The sequence below is a fragment of the Sebastes fasciatus genome, chromosome 7, assembly GCF_043250625.1.
Source record: "Sebastes fasciatus isolate fSebFas1 chromosome 7, fSebFas1.pri, whole genome shotgun sequence".
Taxonomy (NCBI): Eukaryota; Metazoa; Chordata; class Actinopteri; order Perciformes; family Sebastidae; genus Sebastes; species Sebastes fasciatus.
Window position 1 is genome coordinate 11,622,117 of NC_133801.1, and position 25,481 is coordinate 11,647,597.

At 39.7% G+C, this 25,481-nt stretch overlaps 1 protein-coding gene across 1 annotated transcript; it reads left to right on the top strand.

Annotated features, from left to right (window-relative positions):
• The first annotated feature begins 1,807 nt into the window (after window positions 1-1,807).
• On the top strand, window positions 1,808-24,939 carry tnfrsf19 (tumor necrosis factor receptor superfamily, member 19). Its single transcript, XM_074641579.1, has 10 exons — window positions 1,808-1,996; window positions 2,995-3,086; window positions 4,082-4,195; window positions 10,556-10,734; window positions 11,022-11,107; window positions 18,800-18,964; window positions 22,319-22,447; window positions 22,604-22,706; window positions 23,450-23,715; window positions 24,217-24,939. Exons 2-10 carry the CDS (start codon window positions 3,021-3,023, stop codon window positions 24,219-24,221), a joined length of 1,113 nt encoding a protein of 370 aa, XP_074497680.1. The 5' UTR covers window positions 1,808-1,996; window positions 2,995-3,020; the 3' UTR covers window positions 24,222-24,939.
• The last annotated feature ends 542 nt before the right edge of the window (window positions 24,940-25,481 follow it).

Genomic DNA, 25,481 nt, shown 5'->3' on the forward strand with positions numbered 1-25,481 from the left:
TTGACTTTTAAATTTCATTTTAGTTTATTTTTTGCAGTGTGTTTGCTTGTTTTAGTCTAGTTAAAGTTTTTCAAGAAAAGTTTATTTTTATGTTTAGTTTTTATATATTTGTTTTAGGTTGTTTTTGTTAGGGTCAGCTCTAATGTTTCAGAAGAATGCGGCTACAAAATACATGGTTGGAGAACTGTGTAGTAATGGCCATAATGTTTAATGTTTAGTCTTTGTGCTACTTGAGTGTCTGATGTGAAGCAATTGCGGCACAGCACCATCTCCTGGAATGTCAGGTCCGTTCAGTTTCTGTGGTTCAACGTCACGAGAGTTGACAGAAATTCATGCTGTCTCCTTTTTTCAGTAGTGATATATTATAGCGAAAAAAAGTATATAGCTGAAATTAATTTATGTTCATTTTTATTTGATTTTTTTATCAGTTTTGAATATGGCTTTCAACGTTAACGCTCTTGTTGCCTGTTGGGCTTGAGTTTGCTATGTTATGATTTGAGCATGTTTTTCATGCTAAATGCAGTACCTGTGAGGGTTTCTGGACAATATTTGTCATTGTTTTGTGTTGTTAATTGATTTCCAATAATAAATATATACGTACATTTGCATACAGCAGCATATTTGTTCACTCCCATGTTGATAAGAGTATTAAATACTTGACAAATCTCCCTTTAAGGTACATTTTGAACAGATGAAAAACGTGTGATTAATTTGCAATTAATCGCGATTAAATATGTTAATCGATTGACAGCCCTAGTTTTTAATCAGGAAATATAGTTTTATTTATTTTAATTATGTTTATGCTGAAATGACATGCAATGTGAAATGGATATTTTTGTGCGACTGCTGTCAGTCGGTAATATAAGTTAAAATGTTTGTTGTAACCCGTGATTGCTCTGCACTCCCTGCCCCCTTTTTTTTCCCTTATCTTTTTATTTAGTTATTTATTTTTCCTTTCCTTCTTGGTATCGTCATGTTATGTGTGTGTACATGTATGTATCAGAAAAAGAGAAAAAATAAATAAAAGAATACAGACGTGCAGAATTAAAAAATAAAATAAATAAATAAATAAAAGAATACAGACATGCAGAATTAAAAACAATAATAATAATAACTTAAAAAAAGAAATAAAAGAATACAGACATGCAGAATTTAAAAAAAAGAAATAATAATAAATAAATTTAAAAAAGAAATAAAAGAATACAGACATGCAGAATTTAAAAAATAAATAAATAATAAATAAAAAAATAGATAAAAGAATACACATGCATACTTTAAAAAAATATATATAATAAAAAATAAATATAATTTTAGTTTAGTTTTTTTTCTTAAATGATTTTTTTTTTTAATTTAGTTTCGGTTCACTAAAAATATTTTTCACTGCTTAATTTTTTTTTTTTAGTTTACTATAATAACCCTGTTGGGGGACCATCAGGGACACTGAAGGACCATTAGAGGGTCCGCGGACCACAGTTTGGGAGTCGCTTGGCTGGTGCTCAAAATCCAGAAGACTGAAAATAGCCATTAAAAATAAACCACATAGAAATAGAAAGTATAGTCTTCTTCTGATTCGACATTTATTCTAACCTATACTGCATCGATTCATACTAAACAATGAGGCTCTTTATTATTGATCACTCTGTTGCTTTAACTGAGCTCAGCCCTCTCTGTGTGTCTGTCTCTCTGTGGGGACCGGAGGTCTTTGATGTCTGCAGGCTGATCACAGATCAGATACACCACTCTTCAGATCCATAAGCCACCCCTCCTCTCTCTCTCTCTCTCTCTCTCTCTCTCGCTCTCTCTCCCAGCCTTTGATCTGCTCTGTGAACGTCCTGGAGCTGCTGCTGCTGCTCAACACAAACCCAGAGCAGCAGCAGCAGCAGCAGGCTGACATGGTGAGAGGACCGGTGCGGGAAACACACCACCACACCTCTCACCGGGCTGCTGGAGACTAATAACCACCGAGACTCTGATCTACACGCTCCTTTTATAGCAGGTAAGAAGAGCTTTTTATTAGTTTTTTAATGCACTTAACTCTAAACGATATGCACCAAGCATTTGGTTGATTTCAGAAGACAAAACATGCACCTATAGTATCTAAATTTATATTATAAGGAGTTTTATTATAGAGACACTGCGAGATAATTGCTACTTTAAAGTCACGAGTTGGTAAACAACAGATACTATCAGTCTATTGTTTTGTTTGATTTATAGTTATGGATGTTTGGTACATGCATGGTGACAATATGATGTGTTTTTAAAGATTTTTTATGTAATGTCCTTATATGAGAAAGTCTTGCTCATGTAAATCTGTGGAAGCTGTCTAAGTTGCAGCTGCTGATGGGACTTTAATCAAACTGCTTCAATTGACTCTGCTGCAATTTGCACGTGTGTGTGTGTTTGTTTTGCTGCTTTATTGCAGAAAAATATGTTTTTAAATGTGTTTTAAACACCTTCGACATCCAGTTTCCCCCTTTATAACTACCTTCTGTAACTTTAAGGTTGGAAGTTTCAGCTTATTTCACACAGAATGACTACTATAGTCAGCATCAGTATTATGTGTATTTTGTATATTCTTGTTATATTGCATCATTGGAGCTATATTGATGTTTACAACTCAATGTTTTTATGACATTGAACATTTTTAGGTGTGTTGTGCATCATTTTATACAAATTTCCCCCAAAATTCAGGGGTTCATTTGGAAACTCAGACAATCTCGACTTGATATAAAATATAAATATATAAATATAAAATTGAATCCTGTGGGTGTGAATAAAGATTGGCTGCACAGCAAGTTAGTCATTGGGGTTTTAAGAGGTTAAACAAACCTGAACTTGCCAGTTTTGGTGGTAATGATCAAAATACAATATGTATTGTTTTACCTCAGAAAATCTGTCCCAACCAAATCTATTTTTTCTTCTTGATAAGTTATTTAGAAGAGACAATGTGATAACATACTTAATCTCAGTCTTCTATGTTGTCATTTTTTTCAGCCGCAGGCAACAAGTGGTTCATCAAAATGGTCCGGATCCTTCAGCACACCTTCTCACTTCTACTCACTGTGCACGTCATATATTCAACTCTGGTAAGCGTTTCATCACATTTTCTCATTTTGAACACAAGAAAGCAAGAGAATCTAGTGTTTTTGATTTGCTCACAACCTATAATCACCCGAAAACGTGTTATTGTGTGTGTATAGTTTGTCTCTTGAAGTCCTGTAAACATTAACAAAGAAAGCTACACTGCACCTAGGGCTGGGCAATATGACATATGATATACTGTATACGATATACAGTATATCATAAAACGATAAAAACGATAAAAAATGTCTATCGTATATATTTTGCTATATTGTTTCTATCATGATATAGGCTATGCACACAGGAGTACAGAAAAATAGGCTTTACCTTATTTCATATAGAATATTTATTTATTTATTGAACCACAAGAAAACATTCTATATCACGATATAGATCGTTATCGTGATATGAAATGATTTATATCGTGATGGAAGATTTGGGCCGTATCGCCAAGCTCTAACTGCACCTACAGTTACGCTACATTATCTGCTCCATTTAAGCTTTCAACCGCATTTCACGCACCCTCCATGATAACTAAGCAAACCCCAACTTCCCCAAAAGTGAGCTTGCAGAGGCTGCAAACTCTTAAAAGTCTTTGCACAAACTGCACCCATGAACTTCTCACACTGTGGGATCTGTAAAGTCCTTGCTGGGTAACACTCTGACAATGCTGAGTATCGTTTTACCTTTGTCTACTGCACTGTCCTGATTGTATTCGCTATCTAGTCTCTGGTTTTGGCGATCCCTGTATTGTTTGCTTGTGTGACTTAGATTTCTGCAGCTGCAACTATTTCCCACAGGGCTCATTAAAGTTTCATCTTATCTCATCCCAACAGTATCAGACTTGTTTTCAGGAGGAGTCCAAGGCGGGGGTTGATCCTCTTAAACTATTATGGGAGAGATTATGATGCATAGCTGTGGATTCAGTTTTCTGTTATGGATGAAAGTGGTGATGAAATACAGGAATTTCTAACTTTCACCAAATGACTGTCCCTCTCAGATTCCTGTGGGGGCAGAGGAGGAGAGCAGGGAATGCAGAGAGCAGGAGTACAAGGACCGGTTTGGGAACTGTAAACCCTGCAAGCAGTGTGATGCAGGACAGGAGCTATCAAAGGTTGGTACAAAACTGTTTTGGACTTGAGTTTAAAAAAAAAGAAAAGATCTGTCTGAAGTATTGTGTTCACTCCGGAGCATTTTCCGTAGAGCCGCTAAAAGGAAAAAATAGTCACTTGTTTATTCAGGAAAAGGAAAGTGTAGCAACACAAGGGATCCATAACAGGTCAGTTGAATCAACTTCCTTAAACTGAAAACAAGTGGGATGGATTATCCCTGTGGTGAAAAAAAAATCTCCACAAAAAAACGTGAAACCGTTGGGTTCAAGTGTATCTTATCCAGGGAACCAACATTATTTATTACTTCCTCTCTTTCATGCAGAGAACAGCCAAGCTGTTATTAGCTTTTGTAGAACACCGACCCCTCTTTAATCAGTCACACCCATACTTTTGACCTTCTGCAGCTGAATGGCTTCCATTGTTTCTCCCCATTGCACCCTGTCCAACTTATTGTCTTCACTGTTTGAAGCAAGCCATGCCTAAGCTTGCTGCTCTCTTTCGACTGGGAATACAGTTTTTTCCACCACCTTAGCCACAGGTTTTTGTGTGCTTTGTACAAACAGGCCTCTATAGTGTCAGCTTAGAGGCTTTCCTCTCTGGCAGCAGCTACTTTTGCAAGTGTAGGCAGTGATGTAAAGGTGAATGAAGTATAATCACTGAATCAGTTTGTGGCAGGCAAACATTAAGAAACCATTTCACTTTTTGATTTATTTAACAGTAAATAATGGTACACGTCAAAACCTCTCAATCTTAAGTCGTCTTTTGTATCATACGCAGCTTTGCAAAATGTCACCTGTGCAGTTTACCTTGTTTCAATATTTTAAAAGGTTGGTACAAAAGGTTAAAGGTTAGGACAGTAAAAGCCAGATTGCTGCTGCAGTATCAAAAAAGACAAGTTAAATTATATTTAGAGCTGCATCGATTAGTTGTCAACTATTAAATTAATTGCCAACTACTTTGATAATCGATTAATCGGATTGAGTAATTCTTTAAGAAAAAACAGGTCAAAACTGTTTCCAGCTTCTTAAATGTGGATATTTTCTGGTTTCGTTCCTCCTCTGACAGTAAACTGAATATCTTTGAGTTGCGGACAAAACAAGACATTTGAGGACATCATCTTGGGCTTTGGGGAACACTGATCCATTTTCTGACATTTTATAGACCAAACAACTAATCGTTTAATCAAGAAAATAATCAAGAGATTGATCGGCAATGAAAACAATCGTTAGTTGCAGCCCTTATTATCTTGGTGGTAAATTAAACAGTTTCAACCCATTTGACAGATTTCATTTCTTTGTTTTACAGTTTGAAGGCACAAAAAATTCACCAAAATGTAATCTGATTGGAACCTGTTGTTACTCCCAAAGTGATTGACAGGTCTTTAAATACTTTTAAAGTAATACACAGACTAAAAAAACACTATACTCGCCCCCGCATTTATATTGACAATGGTGGACTAATTGAGACACCTCTGTGATTAGGGCTGCAACTAATGATTGTTTTCATTGTCGAATAATCTGTTGATTATTTTCTCGATTAGTTGATTAGCTGTTTGGTCTACAATATGTCAGACAATGGTGAAAAATGTAGATCAGTGTTTCCCAAAGCCCAAGATGACGTCCTCAAATGTCTTGTTTTGTCCACAACTCAACAATATTCAGTTTACTGTCATAGAGGAGTAAAGAAACCAGAAAATATTCACATTTAAGAATCTGAAATTGGAGAATTACTCCAACCAATTAATCGATTATCAGAATAGTTGGCGATTAATTTAATAGTTGACTACTAATTGATTAATCGTTGCAGCTTTACTCACTATTATGTTATGCAATACAATTCAACAGCCCATAAAACGACCATGACGTTGAATCAAAACAGTTTAAACAAAAGCTGAACATTATAACCTTTATGAATGTTTGATTTATTGCAGGGCTGTTGTATTAGACTTTGCCTAATAAACTGGAAACTGAATGCATATGAGAATATACCTGCTATTTATATAGTCAAAAGATACTCATGGGCCCTAAGAAAACAAGATAGCTAAATGGCTTCAGAAGGAGATTTTTGCCCTCATAACTTAATTTCAGGTAATTACACTATATAGTAAGGTGTTTACATGATACAAATTAAAGGCAGCTTTAAGTATTCTGCTAATAAAAAGGTTGGTAAACTGACTTTAGGTGGGTTTACACTCCACTACATCCTTGAGTACTGGTGTGTATCACCCTTGACATCTGTTGCACACATGCATTTAAGCCCAGTTGCCTTTAATCTCAGCGCACACAGACATGCACTCTGTGGTTGGTAATACGCTTCAGTAGTCCTCGTGTTCCTCTGCCAGCTCAACAGGCATGAATGCTGCGAGCCACCCCGGGGTCCTGGTTAATAATTGGCTGCCTCATTCTTTCTCTGAAGGTAGCGGGATGCCGGCTCACAGTGGCGACCTGGGCCTGCACTCAGAGAAAGTTTCCCAGAGAAACAACTTCTGATCTGAGCTCTGCGTAACCAAGACAATCTGTCCATATTCTGAAAGGTACGGCTGGCCGTTTGGGAGGGAAGCAGACTTTTGGAGTCACTCTGTGCAGCTGCCATAGAGATCCCAGAGGAATGTGCCCCAGTTTGCTCTGGAAGTTTGCCTCTGGAAGCCGTTCTTAGGCGAGCTGACAAACATCAATTAGCCTCTTCACACTAACTGTAGCTAAAGGAACCACCCACACAGAGGGAATGTCCATTAAAACCACTTATTCTTTTTCAGACATATTTCATTCTAGGTTTCATTCATAGTAAGTCTCTTGTGTTGTGTCAAGCATGAAGGGGAAGGGGTGAATTGCTTTCCAGAGCATGCTGGAAAACTGCCAGTGGCAAAAAAAAAGAAAAGAAAAAGGGCAGGAACACAACTTTGATGTGTCAACATCTTGTAGTATATGTAGCAAAAGGGTAACATTTCCGTTAGCCACACTCCCAGGGCAAAGGACTTCTGGATGGTACTGGCTAAAGAGAGAAACAAAGGAGTACATAAGCAAAATCAGAGTGGCCGGACATTAGCTGCACTATTCTTGTGTCTAAAGAAGGCAGAAAAAAAAGCTTTAAAAAGTGTAATAGAGAGGACAACAAAAGGAATAACAGTATGTTTTGTCCCAGACAGAACGCTGCTTTAACTAACATGCATTGTTTTCAGCGTTGTTTCATTACCAGATCAGATGACTGGCCGCCCCCCTTGTGATTCCCTCCTAATCTCAGAAATATCTCTGCGTCTGAACATGCTTCACGTCCCAGCCAGCTCTCTCCTCCCTCTCGCTCTCTCTCTCTCTCTCGCTCTCTCGCTCTCTCTCTCTCTCTCTCTCTCTCGCTCTCTCTCTCTCGCCACTCCTCTCCCCTCCGCACTGCTGTTATGCTTGGCAGTCTCAGCCAAACTAGATCAGGAGATAGGACAGGGAAATGGGATGTTAAGCATCTGCTTTTTTTGGACGGCTTTGTGACGTGATATCACCTTAAAGTACATATGGAAAAGGAGGGACTTTTTCTTGACAACTTCCCTTGTAGTTTTCTCTCCAGATGTTTAGTTTCATCTGATCCAAATTGAACAATGTGCAGATAATCTAACTGAAGAGCAACATAAATATATTGTCCCATAACTGCTAGCAGGTGTCCTTAGTCGAGTGTTAACTCTGTGTTTTGTGGTATTTTTGCTGGAAATATTGGCATTGCAGGGAGGTTAAACAGACTAGATATGTGTTCTTTTGTTGTTATTGGTGGCTGTTTCGTTGTAGTTGCGTTGGAAAAGGTGTATACATTGTGTTCTCGCCTTTTCATACAATAACTTCAACATCACAGTCTTTCTTTCAGCTGCTAAACTAGTCTGTCAGTGCAGGATGTGAGCTCTGTGGAGCTTTGTTAGCAGGGATAAAAGAAGAAAGAGATCACTCCTTGATGATCTGTGCTGCCTGGATCAGAGGGGCAGAAGTTGGCTCCGTTTTCCTTTTGTTTCAGTGCTCTGACCTGCTCGCGTCTACGTGGCATCAGCCCCCATCCTGCCATTAGGTGCCCCACAGGCAGAGCTTGTGCCAGTGCTGGACGTAGGGGAGACGAATCATCGCCAGGCCCCTTCCTTCATGTGGAAGTGGGTCACAGAACCACTGTGGGGTACCCTGACGTGGCTGGGCCTACAGCGCTTTCTTAAGGACCAGTATCAGGGTTGAGTGCCATGGTAGTTTTCCAGCCTCCCCTGGCTCAGTCTGAGCTTCATTCCCATCAGACAGGCAAGACCACGGCTTGGAACAGTAGGCGGCCGAGTCCTCTTTATTCCGCTTTTCCCCTCTTTATCACTCATCAGCCACCCCCTCTCTGTTTCTCACTCTTTCTCTGTCTCTTCCCTCCCTCTGTTCCCCCCCACCTCCACTTTTCCCTTCCCTGCCCTGCTGGAGAGCAAGGCCTTATATGGAGAGTTCATAACAACAGCTGCAATAGTCCAGCCCTAGCTGGTCCACCTCGGGCCAGGCCTGGCCCAAGGGTTCAATGTCAGGCTCACATGTGTTTGGCTGGAAGTACTGAAATCCTCATCTTCTGTCCCGACTCTACGGTGCCATCACACGATCGCATCTCTGCCGCTAACGTCCCTTTTAATTTCTTGCCAGCCTGCTTCCCCAAACCCAACCCCCATATCAGACTCTTGTGCCCACATTCCAGCAGGACTGCATGCCCGGGCAGTGAAATGGGACACGGGCGATGAGAGAAGAGAAGAGAGAAGCCCTGTTTGAAGCTGGCCTTCACTTTAATGATATATGAGCACCCCCCCACCCCTCCTGTCTATCCTCCTGGCTTTGGATTGCAGTGTGGCAACACTGGACAACAGGAGGGCAGCTGCTACGGCGCTGATAATGAATGATCAATGTATGATGTCACCCCTGCAGGGTCTCTTCACTCAGTGCGGTGTACAGTAATATCAGCTGTCATGTAAATGTCAGTTTGTCATTGAGGTCACCAGTCTTTTAACATAATGTTTAGGGACGTGAGAACCAATTAGGAAAGAGACAAAACAAGACGAACATTGGCAGGTGGAAATGAGCAGCAGGAATAATAAATACAGGTAATTTGGTGTTAATTTAGTGTTGAGATTGGTATTGCGATATTTTGCGTGGTAATTGATTATATAAACTATTACTATTGCAAATACAATGTAGACTGTAATACAACAGTTCAGTTTGTGGGGTGCATGATGCAACATTTATGTTTTTATGACAGTGTTGGTCTGTCTGCTTGACCGACAATCCCATTTTGCTGCAATATAATTATTGAAGTGAGATGAACAGAGTGAAAACTGTATCTTATTTGATAAAACAGATGTTGACATACTGCATAATTTGCAGTTGAAAAAAGGTAATAAATCGCAATATATCTTATTACAATACTCAGCATATCGCTAAATGTCTTTATCGCTGAAAGGCTTAAGTATCGTGATAATATTGTATCGTGGGGCCTCTGGTGATTGCCAGTTGCTGTATATAACATGAAAAGGAAGTGAAATGTGAAAGAGTTCATCTGACTTTGAAATTCCTATAACTCATACAACCAAACACAATGCATATTTGATCATCTGTCCAGACTATATATATATTTTGGTCATAGAAATCAATACAAGTTTCAAGTTTCTTTATCATATGCACAGCAAGCAGTCGTTGGCAATAAAAATCTTAGGTCTAAGGTTCTAAGTTAAAATATAAGGCTTTAATATAAACATAAAAAACTATAAGGTAAGTAATGTAAATGTAAATTTGTGGGGAAAAAAATAGCTTTCATAACTTAGTTTTTGCTTCAGGTGAACAAATCCTCAAAAGGTGGTTCAGCATTAGATCAGTCACACGGTTGTAGGAAGCTGTGCTTTTAAAGTGCACTTCCAATTGTTGAAGACAAAAAGAGTATTCATCTTATTTTCTCCGTATACCTCTCCGTAATCCTTGCCCCCTTCCTGAAGCGTTTCCTTTGCTTGCTGGCCTCTCAATCAACGGGACACTCACAGAGTCTGCTTGGAGAGGGAGTCACACAAAAACGCAGCAATAAACTTGCAATAATACAACAGTGGGTGTCCCTTAGGGCCTTTATCATTCAAATGCCTGGCCTTTCTGGGTCTTGCAGCGGAAGGCCGCTCATTCATACTGAGAGAGTCAGGGAGATTATTGCCAGTGTAAAATGGACTCTCAAAAGAGGCAGGCCATTGTTCTCCTCTGATCCCGCGAGCCAAGATCATTCTTTAATTCCAGACCCCCGGTAGTCCACATTCAAGCCCTCTTTTCACCAGCTGCACATCTCCCCAAACCACCGACCCCACCTCTTACCCGGTGTATTTCTCCCGTTAATCCCCCCAGGAATGTGGCTTTGGTTATGGAGAGGATGCCCGGTGCGTGCCCTGCCGGAGCAGTCGCTTCAAGGAGGACCGGAGCCTGCAGAAGTGCAAGCCCTGCCTGGACTGTGGACTCATCAACCGCTTCCAGAAGGGCAACTGTTCCACCACCAGCAACGCTGTGTGTGGCGACTGTCTTCCGGGGTGAGAGGACACACACATCTCCACCAGACAGTTGTGTTATTAATAAGAACGATTCACAATTTCACAATGATAGTCTCACGAAGAAGAGAAACATGTTACAACACACCAGTATCTTTAATATGTACAGGCTGTTCTCATAAATGAAAATGAGGAATGATTTTTTATTAGATATCATATGGACGGTTTTATGAGGATACATTGATATGTAACACTATGAACTGTGTTTGTTGCTCCTATGTTCATGACACCTTTTAATGTTAAAACATGTCATTTTGTGTCTTCAACAGATATTACAGGAAGACCAAATTAAGTGGTTTCCAGGACATGGAGTGTATACCGTGTGGAGACCCTCCGCCTCCCTACGAGCCTCACTGTAAGCACCTCTCCTTTCTTTTACCTCTTCTAACAGTTGGCCTAACATCAGTGGGACCTTTTGTTAAATGTTCCAATGAATACAGTCTATTCATCCCAGCCCACAATAGGTGATGTTTTAAGATGAAACAACAGGCATACAATAGTCTAAAAGCAAACATTACCAGCTACAAAACACTATTAAACTCCTAGCCAGAACCAAAACTCGGGCTGCAGTGCCACAATAAAGCCTGCACTCACACAACATGCCTGCACAAGGTTTTTAGTGTAACCAGAACTACAGACTTTAAAGGGTGGAGCGAGTTATAGTTCATTCACTAAGTCTCTCTGGGTAAAGCAGCAATGTGCTATATGTGCAAATAAATGCTTGGATTTACAAGCTGAGCAGTTGAAAAGCTGAAATGGATACCACTAACATAATGCTGGATTTGCCAACACTGGATTATGTTAGCTCAGAATGTCACTCATTTTCAGCACTCAATTTGGATTAAATGAGCAAACTTCCTTCAAAACCTCCATTGATATTTCTAGACAAAACATGTCTCAATAGCATAAAAAAACAACTAAAAAAGACTGCACTGTTTACATGTTTTTGTTTCAGCACCAGAGTAAACACGACAGGGAGTGCACTGGTTCAAGCAGCACAATTTATTTACTTGTCTCTTTATGTATTGACTCACTTATATCATACATATACATATACATACATATCATATAATATCACTGAATAAGCTAGAGAACATACCATAGCCTAATCATAAATCCAAAAGAAATATTTTATGTGAGAGGAAAGAAAAAAAGAATAATAAAATAAAAGGAATAAATACATAAAATAAATATAAAAGCTGGGAGAAACAGCAAAACAGACATAATAATAATAATAATAATAATAATAATTGTTATATAATAATAAAAATAATAGTAATTATGTGAGTGGAAAATAAATTGAAATTCATTGAGTTAATAATAATAATAATAATGATCAGAAAAAAAGGAAATGCATAGTATTATAATAAAATAAATACTAACAAATAAATAGGTAGATGAAAGCTGATTGCGAGACAGTACTGGAAGGAGGGTCAGGGGCTATAGTGGATGTCATCATAATAATTCCCCTTATTCTACTTAATAATATAAACATACCTCCCCACAGACCAAAGAGGAGCTGCAACAATTTATTACCTTTTGTGCAGATCCATTATGCAAAAAGGAGACAGGAGGTGTGTTACAGTATGTTCACAAAGCAGGACTCACATTCCAGTAGGCTACAGATCCAATTAACGTCCGTCTTCCGGCCATTAGAAGTAGTTAAGTACAACCTTATGATTTCAGGTTTCCACATAAAACCAACAGGCGAGTGAACTTATACCTTTGGTAATTGAGTGTGACTTCCTGTCGGTAGAGGAGGCTGCAGCTGTTTCTGAGGAGACTTTTTGGCAGCACGAGCATCAGCTCAGTCCCAGCCAGGGTTAGCACCCCCGTGTTAAATAAATGGAGACGGTTCTGGGATATCGGATGGTTTGCTGACAAGCCCCAAATGTAAAGATTTGTTTGGTTTTTCTGTCTAGATTTTTTTATATTGTTGCAGTGTCGTGTGATGAACGCCGGCCTTGAGACAACTGGCCCCCCTCCATCTGCTCATTTGTCCATCTGTGCAGCTTCCCGTTTTGATACTGGAGCAGGCCTGCGAAACAAAATGGCCATTGTGTCTGAGAAAATAGCTGGTAGTTAGCTCCTACAAGGACTCTCAGTGGAGCATTTCCAAATGTTTGAAAGTCTTGCTCCCTCCCTCCAGTGTTATCTTGAGGAGGGTGGTGAAAACTTGAAGGGCAGATCATTCTTATAGGCCACACTGGCCCGGGGCAACGGTGCATCTGTGCAGGGGAGGCAGTCGCCGTCTGGGGGGGACTGTAAATCTTAAACCACCCCCACACCCCACCCCTCCTTTCTTCTCCTCCCTTTCCCCCAGTGGCTTTTTGGAGCCGAGTAAAAAAAACGAGATTGTGTTTTATGGATTCCTTCAGCCTGTTTAATGTGTTTCATCTGCTGGAGTTTTTCAGTGTCACGGTAGACCTCAGAGAGACTAACACACACAGGCATGCAGACAGATACATGCACACAAGTAGAAAGAATCCTTCCTGTTCTTTGCAGCTTATGCCTGTTTTGTCCTTTTTACTACAGTTTTTCCGGATTTACAAAGTCAGATGGGCATTTTATCTTTCTTTGTTTAGTATAAAGAGAAACAATAGTGTTGGGTTTGAAGTGCAGCCATGAAACATCAGTTTGATATTTTAGGCAGGATATCCCTTCTTCCTCAAATTAAATACTTTCGAGAAACGGGGAAAATTCTGTCATTTGCCATTTATCCTTTTTACTTGCTACTAAAAGAGCTTGTGAAGAGCCAAATGAAACATGATCCAATAAACCTCTGTCCCTCCTGATAACCTCAATGGTCTGTCTTGTGACATAATCTGTATTCGCTCTTGCGGCATGCTCGCTAACTTCAAAGGTTTATGCAACTAGTTCTCACCACAGATGGCACAAAAACATATCAGGCTGGCAAGGTACGGGAAACATTCCTAACTACAAATGCCTGCAAGCAATTCAAACCAGAGCCTTTTAGTTTTCCCATACTCTGCAGCTGGAACGATGATCTCTGCTGATTGCAGATCAGTTTATCCTCGCCGCTGTCCTAATCAAGTTATCATGCAATTATGAAACCACAACCTCACAACAGTAATGTGTTGTCACATTACAAGAAGTGATGATTGTAAAATGTTTTACCACAAACACTTTGGGTGTCAGGCTCTTGAACGTTATAAATCATTCAAGCAGACATATCCAGATTCGCTTTAAAATGGTGACTTAATATGTTGTCTGTTGCACATCCTTTCAAAGGTGCTCCGTACGATATCCGGAGCATTAATATGGCAGCAAACAACTATGTAAAGATATAGAGGAGAAATGTCTACCTGAGCAGAGAATGAAGTCACTCCCCTTCTGTGTGTGTTGAGCTTCTTCTTGCTTTGTTGACGCGCGTGTTTGTAGTGCATGTTCTTGCATATGAGCGTCCCCCACTGGGTAGCTCACGGCCGCCGCTCTGCACTGAACTGCGCCGTCCAAACTGACGGCGCCATCACAGATGTGTAGAACCCACTTCAAGTTCCTCCTCAGGTTAAGTGTTAACCCTGTCAGCAGTGTTGCCATTGTTTTCACTCTTAGCACCGTTAGCTACGAGCCGTTGGCTCAGCTATCGCCACGTTGAGAGCCGTGGGGAGGCAATAGAAATGCTCCCAATCTCGCATTTAGCACCTTGTATAATAAAAGTTTAAAAAAGAAGTCCTGTAAAAGTGTTTTTGTGCAGAATATATTTGCATCTAGAGAAGCTAATCTAAAACAGAAATCCACGTGAATGTTCTCTAACTAGTAGAAGAAACTGAATTCATGATCAAAAATGTAAGGGAATAACAGATGATAAGCTGCACAACTCTTTGAACTAAACTCGTACATTTCATATTCTGTTTGAAAAAGCATCAAATCAAGCAAAGCCGTTATATTTCCAAATCTCTGAAAGCCAGAGCAAAGTGGACAACCAAATCTTAGGAGCTACTTTAAGCTACTCACCAGGGTAATGGTCTAGTATATCATGGCTTCGTAATGTATAGTAATTTATAGTGATGACTATAGTCCATAACTTATATAAAACACTTGAGTCAAAGTGATCAATCCAAGTTCTGGGTTTGAACCATTATAAACGTCTTTACGTAAAATACAAAACAGTGTTTTCACAGCTCTTAAACTGTATATCCACCAAAGAGGACTGCAGTCGGAAACATTTTTATTTTCTCTTTTCTGTTATTCAGAGTTCTGCATAAAACGGCGCTGTGTTCTCCTAAAGAACCTCTTAAAAGAGTTTGTACAGACAAAAGTCAAAGATCCCTCTGAGGTGTAAAGAAGTACTTCTTTTATTTGGAGTATGTGGCATCCCATAAAGTCAACAGGCAGGGAGTGTATGAAAGGCTGTGGTTTACTGGTCTGGTTTGTTTGGAGATAATATCAGCAGGTGAGGTCTCTTCAATGAACCAGTGTTTATCTGTGTTTGCTGCAGCTGCAGGGCGTCTGATAACAGGCTGCCTTTGTGTTGTGGGCCAGATGATGCTCACCTTGGATGAGTTGAATTTGACCTCGACAGTGAAGACCAAATGTGAACATGATGGTCAGATGTTATTCATGGATTACCAATACAATGCAGTGTCTTTGTATATGACAGTTATTATAGTAATCTCAGCTATGACAACTCATTATGAGTCTCAAACTGAACATTTGATTACATTTTGATGTTCATTTATATCTCAACAGGTGATACTTTGCACCTCTTTTGTGTCTCTTCGTGGTCGTTTTGTGTCTCTTTTTGGTAAAGTTTTACATCTCTTTTTGGTAGTTTTGCATCTCTGGTCATTTTGGATCTCTTTGTAGATGTTTAGTGTCTCTTTGTGGTAGTTTTGCATCTCTTTTTGGAAGTTTTGCATCTCTGTTTGGTCATTTTGGATCTCTTTGTAGATATTTAGTGTCTCTTTGTGGTAGTTTTGCATCTCTTTTTGGAAGTTTTGCATCTCTGGTCATTTTGGATCTCTTTGTAGATGTTTAGTGTCTCTTTGTGGTAGTTTTGCATCTCTGTTTGGCCATTTTGGATCTCTTTGTAGATATTTAGTGTCTCTTTGTGGTAGTTTTGCATCTCTTTTTGGTCATTTTGGATCTCTTTGTAGATATTTAGTGTCTCTTTGTGGTAGTTTTGCATCTCTTTTTGGTCATTTTGGATCTCTTTGTAGATATTTAGTGTCTCTTTGTGGTAGTTTTGCATCTCTTTTTGGAAGTTTTGCATCTCTAGTCATTTTGGATCTCTTTGTAGATGTTTAGTGTCTCTTTGTGGTAGTTTTGCATCTCTGTTTGGCCATTTTGGATCTCTTTGTAGATATTATGTTTCTTTGTGGTAGTTTTGCATCTCTGTTTGTTCATTTTGGATCTCTTAGTAGACATTTTGTGTCTCTTTTGGTTGTTCTGTGTCTCTTTTTGATAGTTTTGAATCTCTGTTTTGTCATTTTGGATCTCTTTGTAGATGTTTTGTGTGTCTTTGTGGTAGTTTTGTGTCTTTTTTTGGAAGTTTTGCTTCTCTTTTTTGTATTTTCTTTCCGTCTCTTTTTGGTGTTTTGGATCTCTTTGGCGAAGATTTATGTCTCTTTGTGGTAGTTTTGCATCTCTCTTTGGTCATTTTGAATATCTTTGTAGACGTTTTGTATCTCTTCTTGGTAGTTTTGCGTCTCTTTTTTGTAGTTTTGCGTCTCTTTGTGACTTCCCAACAAGAAGTGTTAGCAGTAACTTCAAACAGAGGCTCAGGCCGAGGGGCCCCTATCCATTAAATAATGGCCTGTCCATGGATTTTAGATGCTGTAACAGTTTTTAAGATCTAGATTGTGACTATATCTTTTAATAAGTAATAAATCATGTTTCTGACATTATGTACTTCTCAGTGCTTATATCAATGCTCCATTATTGAGCCCTCGGGGTAAAAGGAAGTTGTGGAGCACTGCTTTGAGTTTTTTTCTTTCTTCCCTGAGGAGGAATGTTAAAATACCCTTATCCCCTATCAGGCTGAATAAAAAAACTGCCCAAAGCTAAAGTAATGTTTACAGTGCGTAACAAAGAGCTCTTGGATGTGAAAGGGTTGAAACCAGTTCCCTTTATGATTAATGTACTGAAAAGCAAACAGCAGGGCTCACTGAAAAATACTTTCTCAAACAAAAAGTCATTCATTATATTTGCCATATTTATCAACAATCACTCACAATTTCTTTTTTCCCCGAGCTTGTCTGTTTGTTTCACAGCATACTTTTAATATTTGCTCTGCAATAACCCACACCCTTCCTATCATACGTACATTGATCAGGAAAATTATATTTGATTACTGATAATGATCAGCGATAATCATGTTAAGCTGTTTAACATGTACATGGCCTCAGAGAGAAATGTCACTCAACTTGAGAATTCAGGTATGCTACTGTTTTCTTCTCCAACTCCCTCTTAAAGCTACAAACCAGAGCTCACATTGTCATGCTGGACATGCGGCTCAAAAGCTGATGTAACACTGCTCCCTGATATTTCAGTTATCACACAGCATGTCTGAAAATGCACAGACTACTGTTTCTTTGTAGGCAACCTCTGTGTGATTAACAGTAAACGTGCTGCTGCAGATACGGCTGGTTTAGGATTTTTCATAACCCAGTTGTCCAAGTGAATCCAGGACATTGATTTGTGTCATGGTTCAGTCTCAACCTGCAATCGCTTATCCCTGGTAAGAGCCCAGATTTCTTGGAGCCTTCAGAGTGATGTCTCCTCGACTGGAATGTGAGGGATTAATTTGAGTGGTATTTTTTACCCCTCAGAGTATGAATCACCAGATTATTGCGATTTTATTATCCCATCTATTCCTCTTTGGTTTGATCTAAATTCATACAACTAACTTAAAAGGACAGTGTGTAACATTTGGGGGGGATCTATTGGCAGAAATGGAATACGTACATTTTTTCGTGTCACTCAAAAATAAGAATCGTTGTGTTTCCGTTACCTTAGAATGAGCTGTTTATATCCATAAATGTACAGTATACTATACGTATATACCACATTGGCTGCTTCAGCCCAAGTCAAAATCAAGTAATGCAGCTTTAAACAATATCAGAAAATGCCAATAACTTACAATAAGTTGTGTTCATCCCTTTTTGTAAAATTAAAAATGCCATTCATTTTGAGAATGATTGAAAGTTTCCGCTGTTTTTAATATTGCTACTCTTTAATTTACATTTGGATGACATTTTGTGCCTTTATCTCTGACGAGTGCTTGAAAGGATAATTACATGTAGCAGATGCCAGTTTTTTAAAACAAGACTGCCAGTTCATCTGTCTTGCGTTGATATCTAGCATTAAGCCATATTAAACACCCGATGTGTATTTGTGGGAACTTGTATAATGAGCCAAAAGTCTTTTTTATGAGTGTGTGAAGGGTCCTGAGGGTTGGGCAAACCGTGACGTCACGTTTCCCCGTCGGGCAGAATGGGAACTTTTTAACAGCAGCTTGAAATCAGTGCATGTGCACACAACTCACCACCACAGACACAATGACACACAGAAGTGTAAAAAACACCTACACACTAATATCTGACCTAGTTCAAAAGCCTGACCAGCTTGTCTGCCTCTTGATTTGTGTGACTAGCATGTGAAGGAGCCTGGGAGCGGAGGGGAAGAAATGTCTGTAAATCATCTTCTGTGGGCAGCGAGACAGAGGCAGATAAAGGGAGAATCCACCACAGGCGTTTTCTCTTTGAACTCCTCTGCGTATTTCATTAGACTTTTAGCAAAGACATGACTGGCTCGAGGCTCAAAGGAATAATTTGTCTCACGTTACCCTACTCTGATTGGTTGAGGAGTGTCGGATAGTATGAAGTAGCTGCTCCTCGTCATGCGTTCCCCCATAGCTGCTATTCATGAGATTTGTTGTGTGTTCATTCTGGTTTCACATTAATGCCACTCATCACTTTGAAATAGATCCGCTATCATGTAGTCAATCTGAGAATCAGTCACCATTTCACACCCTGCTGTCTACCTGTATTTCACACTCATCTCCCTCCCGCCTTCTTCACAGGCAGCGGGCGTGTGAACCTGGTGCCGCTGCCCTCGGTGGTGACCAGCCCGCGGGACATGGCCCTGGCCGCAGTCATCTGCAGCGCTCTGGCCACCGTGCTGCTGGCCCTGCTGGTCCTGTGTGTTATCTACTGCAAGAGACAGCTGCTGGAGAAGAAGCCCAGCGGTGAGTCATAACGTCTGCACACGCTTGTTCACGTTTTCCTGTGTCAAAAAAGTGTATCTGTGAAAAAGATGTTTCAGATATCAGGACAGGTGTGTTTTAATAGATGCCAAGAATAGCTGGAGCTTTAGGGGATTTCTTTAAAACAATATATTAATGAATGGTGCTTTGACAAAATGTATGCAGAGGTCTAAAGCTAGGTTCACATTTTATCTATGGATGCACTGATCTGACTTTTTCAGTCCCGATACTGATAGCGATACCTGGGCTTTGGGTAATGGCCGATATCGAGTACCAATCCGATACCAGTGTTTCTTATAATAAGCTGTATGCCTCACTGTGTGGAAGTGACTAGGATCATTCTTTTATGTGTAAGGCAACATCAGGCTGGAATTAAACATTGCTTTCTTAACTTAAAGGGACTGTTTGTAACTTCTTACACGTATAAATCAATCCGGGTCGGTGTCCCATGCGCGCTCGCGTGTCGCTATGCTGTTCAGACTCAGACTCCAACACAAACTACATGGAAGCACCAAAAATGCAAAGTTATATCTAGTGAAGCCCGTCTTGCTAAACAGTGTTGGCCGCGGTCGGAGGACGCAGGGGAGACCGTAGCTTTGGTCTCCAGGGCCGGAGTCTCTGCTGTACTCTGACTGCCTGCTTGCCTTCACTCACAGCCTCGCTCCACCTCACGTGCATGCGCCCACACTACACACTGCAGAAGAGTTAGTTTAGCTCTGAGAATATCTAGTAAATGAACAGCTGACGTTTGTGCAGAAATAAATGCTGCAGCTCCTCCAGACCAACAGAGGTTTCCCGTGTCTTGTGAAGTGACGGGGCTCCGTAGCGAGTAACGTTATCGTCTCCGACCAAAACTCCGGTGTCTCCCCTGTTGTCTCCGGCCGCGGTCGGGAGGCTGAGGCAGGAAAAGCCAACACTAGGATCAGCAGTTCTTCATGGAGAGACCTTCGTCTGGTCAGCTAACATTACTGCCAAGCAGGTGAAATATAGAGTGATATTGTGGTTTTAGCTGACGTGTGTCTCCTCACTGTTTTGAGCGATGCTCGGTCATGTCTATGGAGCGAGCACAAGCATGAGCCCGACGCTGACTTTCGTTGATTTAACGGCCACAGGTGTTGCTGTTAACAAGCATTTCTGATTCTTACAAACAGTCCCTTCAAGTCAGTATCGGCCTGACATCCGATCCGATATCGGTGCGTCCCTAATTTTATCACTATAAAGACTTTTCATCACCACTGCAGCTGCTCTCTAAGGAGGAAGTGCATTTTTCACGAGCCAGGGTTGCATGTGGTTCTGTGCAGCGAAAATTGAACTTTGACCCCCCTTTCCCAGGTGCTGCTGGCATTTCAATGCACGGCCAATGAATCTCCAGAACAATTTGTTCTTGGAGTTACCAAAAAGGAGAAAAAGCTCATACTTTATTCCAAAATGTATTCAGCTCTTAAAAAGACCAAACAAAATAGATATACATAGTGATAACAAGTTTGCTTCTGTGCTTTGAGATGTACCGAGCAGGCAGTTGTGTGGAAGTTGTTGCTTGAAGCAAAATCTTTGTTCTTTTTATTACTTCGTGCACTGCAGGGATCAACGGTTGGGCAAGAGCCAAATACATGCATGTGAAAATACGAGTGGCACTTATAGAGCCCTTAATAAGGTAAATAAAGATGAGCATGATTTCATCGCTCTTTTGTGAACTACAAAAACAGAGTGCCAGCTCATCTGTCAGCTGTGATCTCCAGTGCTAATCCTTATTAAACCCTGATGTTGCATATTTGTGGGAACTTGTATAATGAGCAGCATTCTTGAGGCCAAAAGCGTTTTGAGTATGTGAAATGTCCCGGGGCAAAAGAATTAATGACATCACGTTTTGCCTGAAACAAAGAGTGTGGTAGAAGCTACCAAGGCGTTACCCGTTGTGTGTTTTTCTCACTGTAATGCTGTAAGGTGAATGCTCCAGTTAAATATTTTTCACTCAGTCCAAACATGCACCCCACCCTTCACCCGTGCTGCTGCAAAACGCTAACACAGTTGCTTTTTAAATTATAGAAAAGAATTTTAATCGGCCTTATGGACCTGAGGGTTGTGAAGCATTTCCCAACACATTTCACCTGACAGCGGCAATTACATAAAAAATCCAGACTGGTTTCTGTTATTATTAATAAGAGTGAAGCATTTCTTCTATAAAAGTAAAAAGGGTGCCAACTTCTAATAAGGCATACTTTATAAAGGGCTACATTTTGGGTTGCCAGGTTGTGAAAAACTTCTTGGGCTGATTTTTATATCCCTTGATAATAATGCAGTTATGAATGCTGGTAATTCATTAGTAAACGCGTAAAAGGTTGTTAATAATACATTTTGGTCCAATGCCAGTCGAGACAGTCAAGGAGATTCTTCACAATCTGGCAACCAAAAAGTTGTTCTTTTCAATGGTTTGTAACCAGTGGTGGAATGTAACTACTTTTACTCAAGTACTATACTTAAGTACACCTTTGACATACGTGTACTTTACTTGAGTATTTCCATTTTGCTACATCTCAGAGGGAAATATTGCACTTTTTACTCCACTACATTTATTTAAACTTATAGTTACTAGTTACTTTTTACATTAAAAAAACATATACTTACTTGATATGATGTGGTACTACTAGGAAATCATCTTCATCAGGTAAACTCAGTATCTTTTTTTAAATCTCTTAAGACTCACTATAATCTCATGTTTTTTTCTGAACAGGTGGTATATTGTAACTATTTAAATGATTTTATCTTGTTTATATCGTAAGTTCTGGATCTTAATTACTTTTATTGTTTTTATTGTAAAGCACTTTGTAACTTTTCAAAAGTGCTTTATAAAGTTATTATTACTAATCTACACCGTAGTATACAAAGTATCTTGGCTCCACATTGACAAACTATGACATTAAAATACTTGTACATGTACTCGCTAGTGATAAAAACAGAATAATAGAATATTCTCTAATAATATAACACTTTTATAGGAGTCATTCTGCATAATGAGTAACTTTACTTATGGCACTTTAAGTATATTTTGCTGCAGGACTTTTACTTGTAATGGAGTATTTTTAGACGGTGGTATTTCCACTTTTACTGAAGTAAAGGATCTGAGTACTTCTTCCACCACTGCTTGCAACTGATCTATAAAGCTTTAGTAAATATTTCAATAACCATTAATGCAGCATTTATAAAGCTTTCATAGAGGACAACACATTATTATTAAAGTACTTTTATTAAAGTGGTACCGGTAGAAGATCTTTGCCGTACTGGGACATGGGTTGTTGTATGCCTCAGTGGTTGACGGTCTCCACCATGTTTCCTCAGCGGCCTCTCTGAGGTCCCAGGATTGTCCCTACAGTGGAGCAGAGCTGTCCTGCTTGGACCCACGTTGGCTCCATGACTTTCCCCAGAGACCCTGCTGCCAGTGTCACCTGGGCCCCGGACAAACCTGTGGTAGGTTGTGGTTCAGACTAAAGCCGTAGCCGATCAAACAACTGATGACTAAAGGAAAGCATTGTATTGTAACTTCAGTGGTAGACTGTATAGTGGCCTCATTGTGACTTTGGACTAGGAGGTGATGTTTTATATGTGTGTGTGTGCGATGTTCAGGTCCAGTCCACCTGATCCCATCTCTGTGCTGTGATGAGAGCTGCAGTCTGGGCCGCAGCCTGGACAACAGTCCCTTCCAGTCCCAGACAAGCCTCAGTGACGGGTGAGGAAAATGTGTATGCTCATGAAGATGAAACAAAAATGTGACAGAAATTTTTAAAGTTGTAATAATTTTTTTCTTCCCTTTATAAAGAATAGTGGGTAGTAGAATATGATGAAGACAAAGAACATAATCACTAACTCCAACTGAATAGCTGCAGTTAATAAACCCCATATTACGTGCACTACATTACTACTGAACATAACAGTGTTGGGTGACGCCTTTATCTAAACTGCCTGGCAACCGTCAACCATTTTCAGCCCGGAGGGAAATTACTACAAAAACCCTGCAATGTTTGCACCACGCTCTGCAGACTGAGCTGAACCTTTACAGCTGGTTGATAGGCAAACTCAACATTAACCGCCCAACAAACAAGATTGCATGCTTTTGCAAGATAAATTAATCACGGGGGACATATGGCTCAACATATAGAAGATGATTACTGTAGCTTAGCTGGTCCCAACTGTGTAGAATATTGTACTGTGTTCAATAAAGCATGTAAAGTAGGGAGCATACCTGTCTTCATACACTGAGAATAAAAGAACTTTGCTATGCCTACAGTAAAGGCATTCTCATTTCTGTTGCTATTTGAGGTGCTGTAGTTATAATTTAATGGGGTTAATTACATTCTTTGAAGCGCCGAGAACAAACCGAGGGCATCTTTCATAAAAGTGTAGCGCCACTGGGTGCGGCTGTGAACAGAGATTCATGATGATAACCACAACTCTCTTTATTACCCTTCCCAGAAATACACATCAGGATGAAGAGAGCACCCCGGTGCACGTAGGAGGACATCCTGAGTCGGTCTGCAAAGAGGCTGGAGGGGTGAGAGGGAGTTTAGAGCCTCAGTGCAACGCTGAACCTGCAGGGAGACTGGAAGTGGAAGAAGATGATGGGGATGAAGAGGAAGGGTGCAGGTCAAGGGAGAATCCAACGGAGAGGACCAGACAGAGCTACAGTGAAGCTGTGACGGGTGCACTTCTTCCCAGACTGCACTCATCAAGTCAGGAAGGTGAGGTGACAGATTTCTCTCATGCAAAAAATTGATGATTTCTATTTTTCTAGATACAAAACTGCACACACTTTTCTACTGAGTCATCTCTGGTTTGCTTTTTTATTTTACGACATACTATACTATGACTTTTTTTTCGGTATACTATGATTTTTTTAAAAATTTTCGACATGCTATACTATGACTTTTTTTTTTCAGCATACTATACTATGACTTTTTTTTTTTTTTTTGACACACGTCTATGACTTTTTTGTTATAATTTTTACGACATACTATACTATGACTTTTTAATTTTTTTGATATGCTATACTATGACTATTTTTTCGACATACCCTACTTTTTCTTTTTACTTTTTTCGTCGCACTGTAACTTCAAAACTAGCTGATCACAGAAATAAGACATATGACAACTTTTGCATCCATCCTGTTTTAATTTGGGCCCTGGCTGGCTGGCTCTGGGTAGATGCGTTACTAATCACTGCGTCTGTGTTCCTCTTTCCAGGATGACATGGATCTATTTTGCTCATGTTCCACCCTTGAACCACCCTGGACTCAAAAGCAACAGCCAGTTTCCGGATCAGATTACTCACTAGTCCACCCTGTACAGACAAGCAGCAGCCAAGTGTGGTCGCACCGCCTCTTTGAAATGCCTGCCGCTGACCTCAGAGCCCCTCGTCAAAGGGTTCAAACAGAATATGTACATACATGCAAACAAAAGCACTGCTGAGGAAAAGCAAAGCACGAGGGCAAAAGGATAGAGATACACACACAGAATGTGAACTTGCTGGTTCAGGAGGTGCAATCGAATGAAGTTCAAACATCGAGGAGGATTGACTTATTACCGTGGAGCAAAGTGAGCCTCTGCTCGGCCTCGAGAATGTCTTGCATATTCATGTGTAGGAGAACAAACTGTACCACTGACATAGTAGCTGGTGTTATGAAGCTTTTGTGTGTAAAGGTAACACGTTTGAGTTGTGAAGAAAATTGTCAAAAGTGATTATGTTGCACATTGAAGACAATCTTGATAATATGGAACAAGTTATGTTTAAGTGATAAATGTGTTGTAGATATTGTAAAATATTAAATAGGTCAATATTTTTGTAACATAGACATGAAAATATGATTGCTTTACTTCTCCCAGTTATAGTGTTGATGGTTGTGATTGGTCACTTCCACATATTGTTTTAGTAAATAAACCACTTGAACAAGTTTACATACCAACAAATTCTCAAGAGTTTAGTGAATTCTTGTAAGACCGATTATGAAAGACGTCTCACAATGAGGGGCCCCAGAAGGTGACATGTCCTGACTTTGTCTCTAGTTTGTTTAAACCTAAAAAATGCTGAATCCTACACTTCCCATGATACAGCTCTAGAGCTGAAACAATTAGTCGATAAACAGAAACCGATAGTGGTATTTTCCCCTATTTTTTAGTATAATATGTTGAAAAAATTAAGTCAGTATAGGATGTCAAAAAAAGGTCAGAGTATAGTATGAAGAATTTTAATTTTTTTTAAAGTCATAGTATTGCATGTCAAAAAAAAAATCATAGTATGTCGGGGAAAAAAATAAGTCATAGTATAGTATGTCAAAAATGTTCACATAAAAAAAACATAGTATAGTCTGTCGAAAAAAAAAGTCATATAATCCGTCGGAAAAAAAAAAGTCACAGTATAGTATGTCGAAAAGTTTCACGTAAAAAAGTCATAGTATAGTAGTCGAAAAAATGTATGTCATAGTATTTAAAAAAAAGTCATAGTATAGAAT

Bases quoted from the DNA above. Each gene is read 5' to 3' on its own strand.
- tnfrsf19 (XM_074641579.1), top strand. From the start codon at position 3,021: ATGGTCCGGATCCTTCAGCACACCTTCTCACTTCTACTCACTGTGCAC. The intron at 18,965-22,318 runs GTGAGTCATAAC...ATGTTTCCTCAG, and splicing joins GCTGGAGAAGAAGCCCAGCG to CGGCCTCTCTGAGGTCCCAG. The intron at 22,707-23,449 runs GTGAGGAAAATG...TACCCTTCCCAG, and splicing joins CAGACAAGCCTCAGTGACGG to AAATACACATCAGGATGAAG.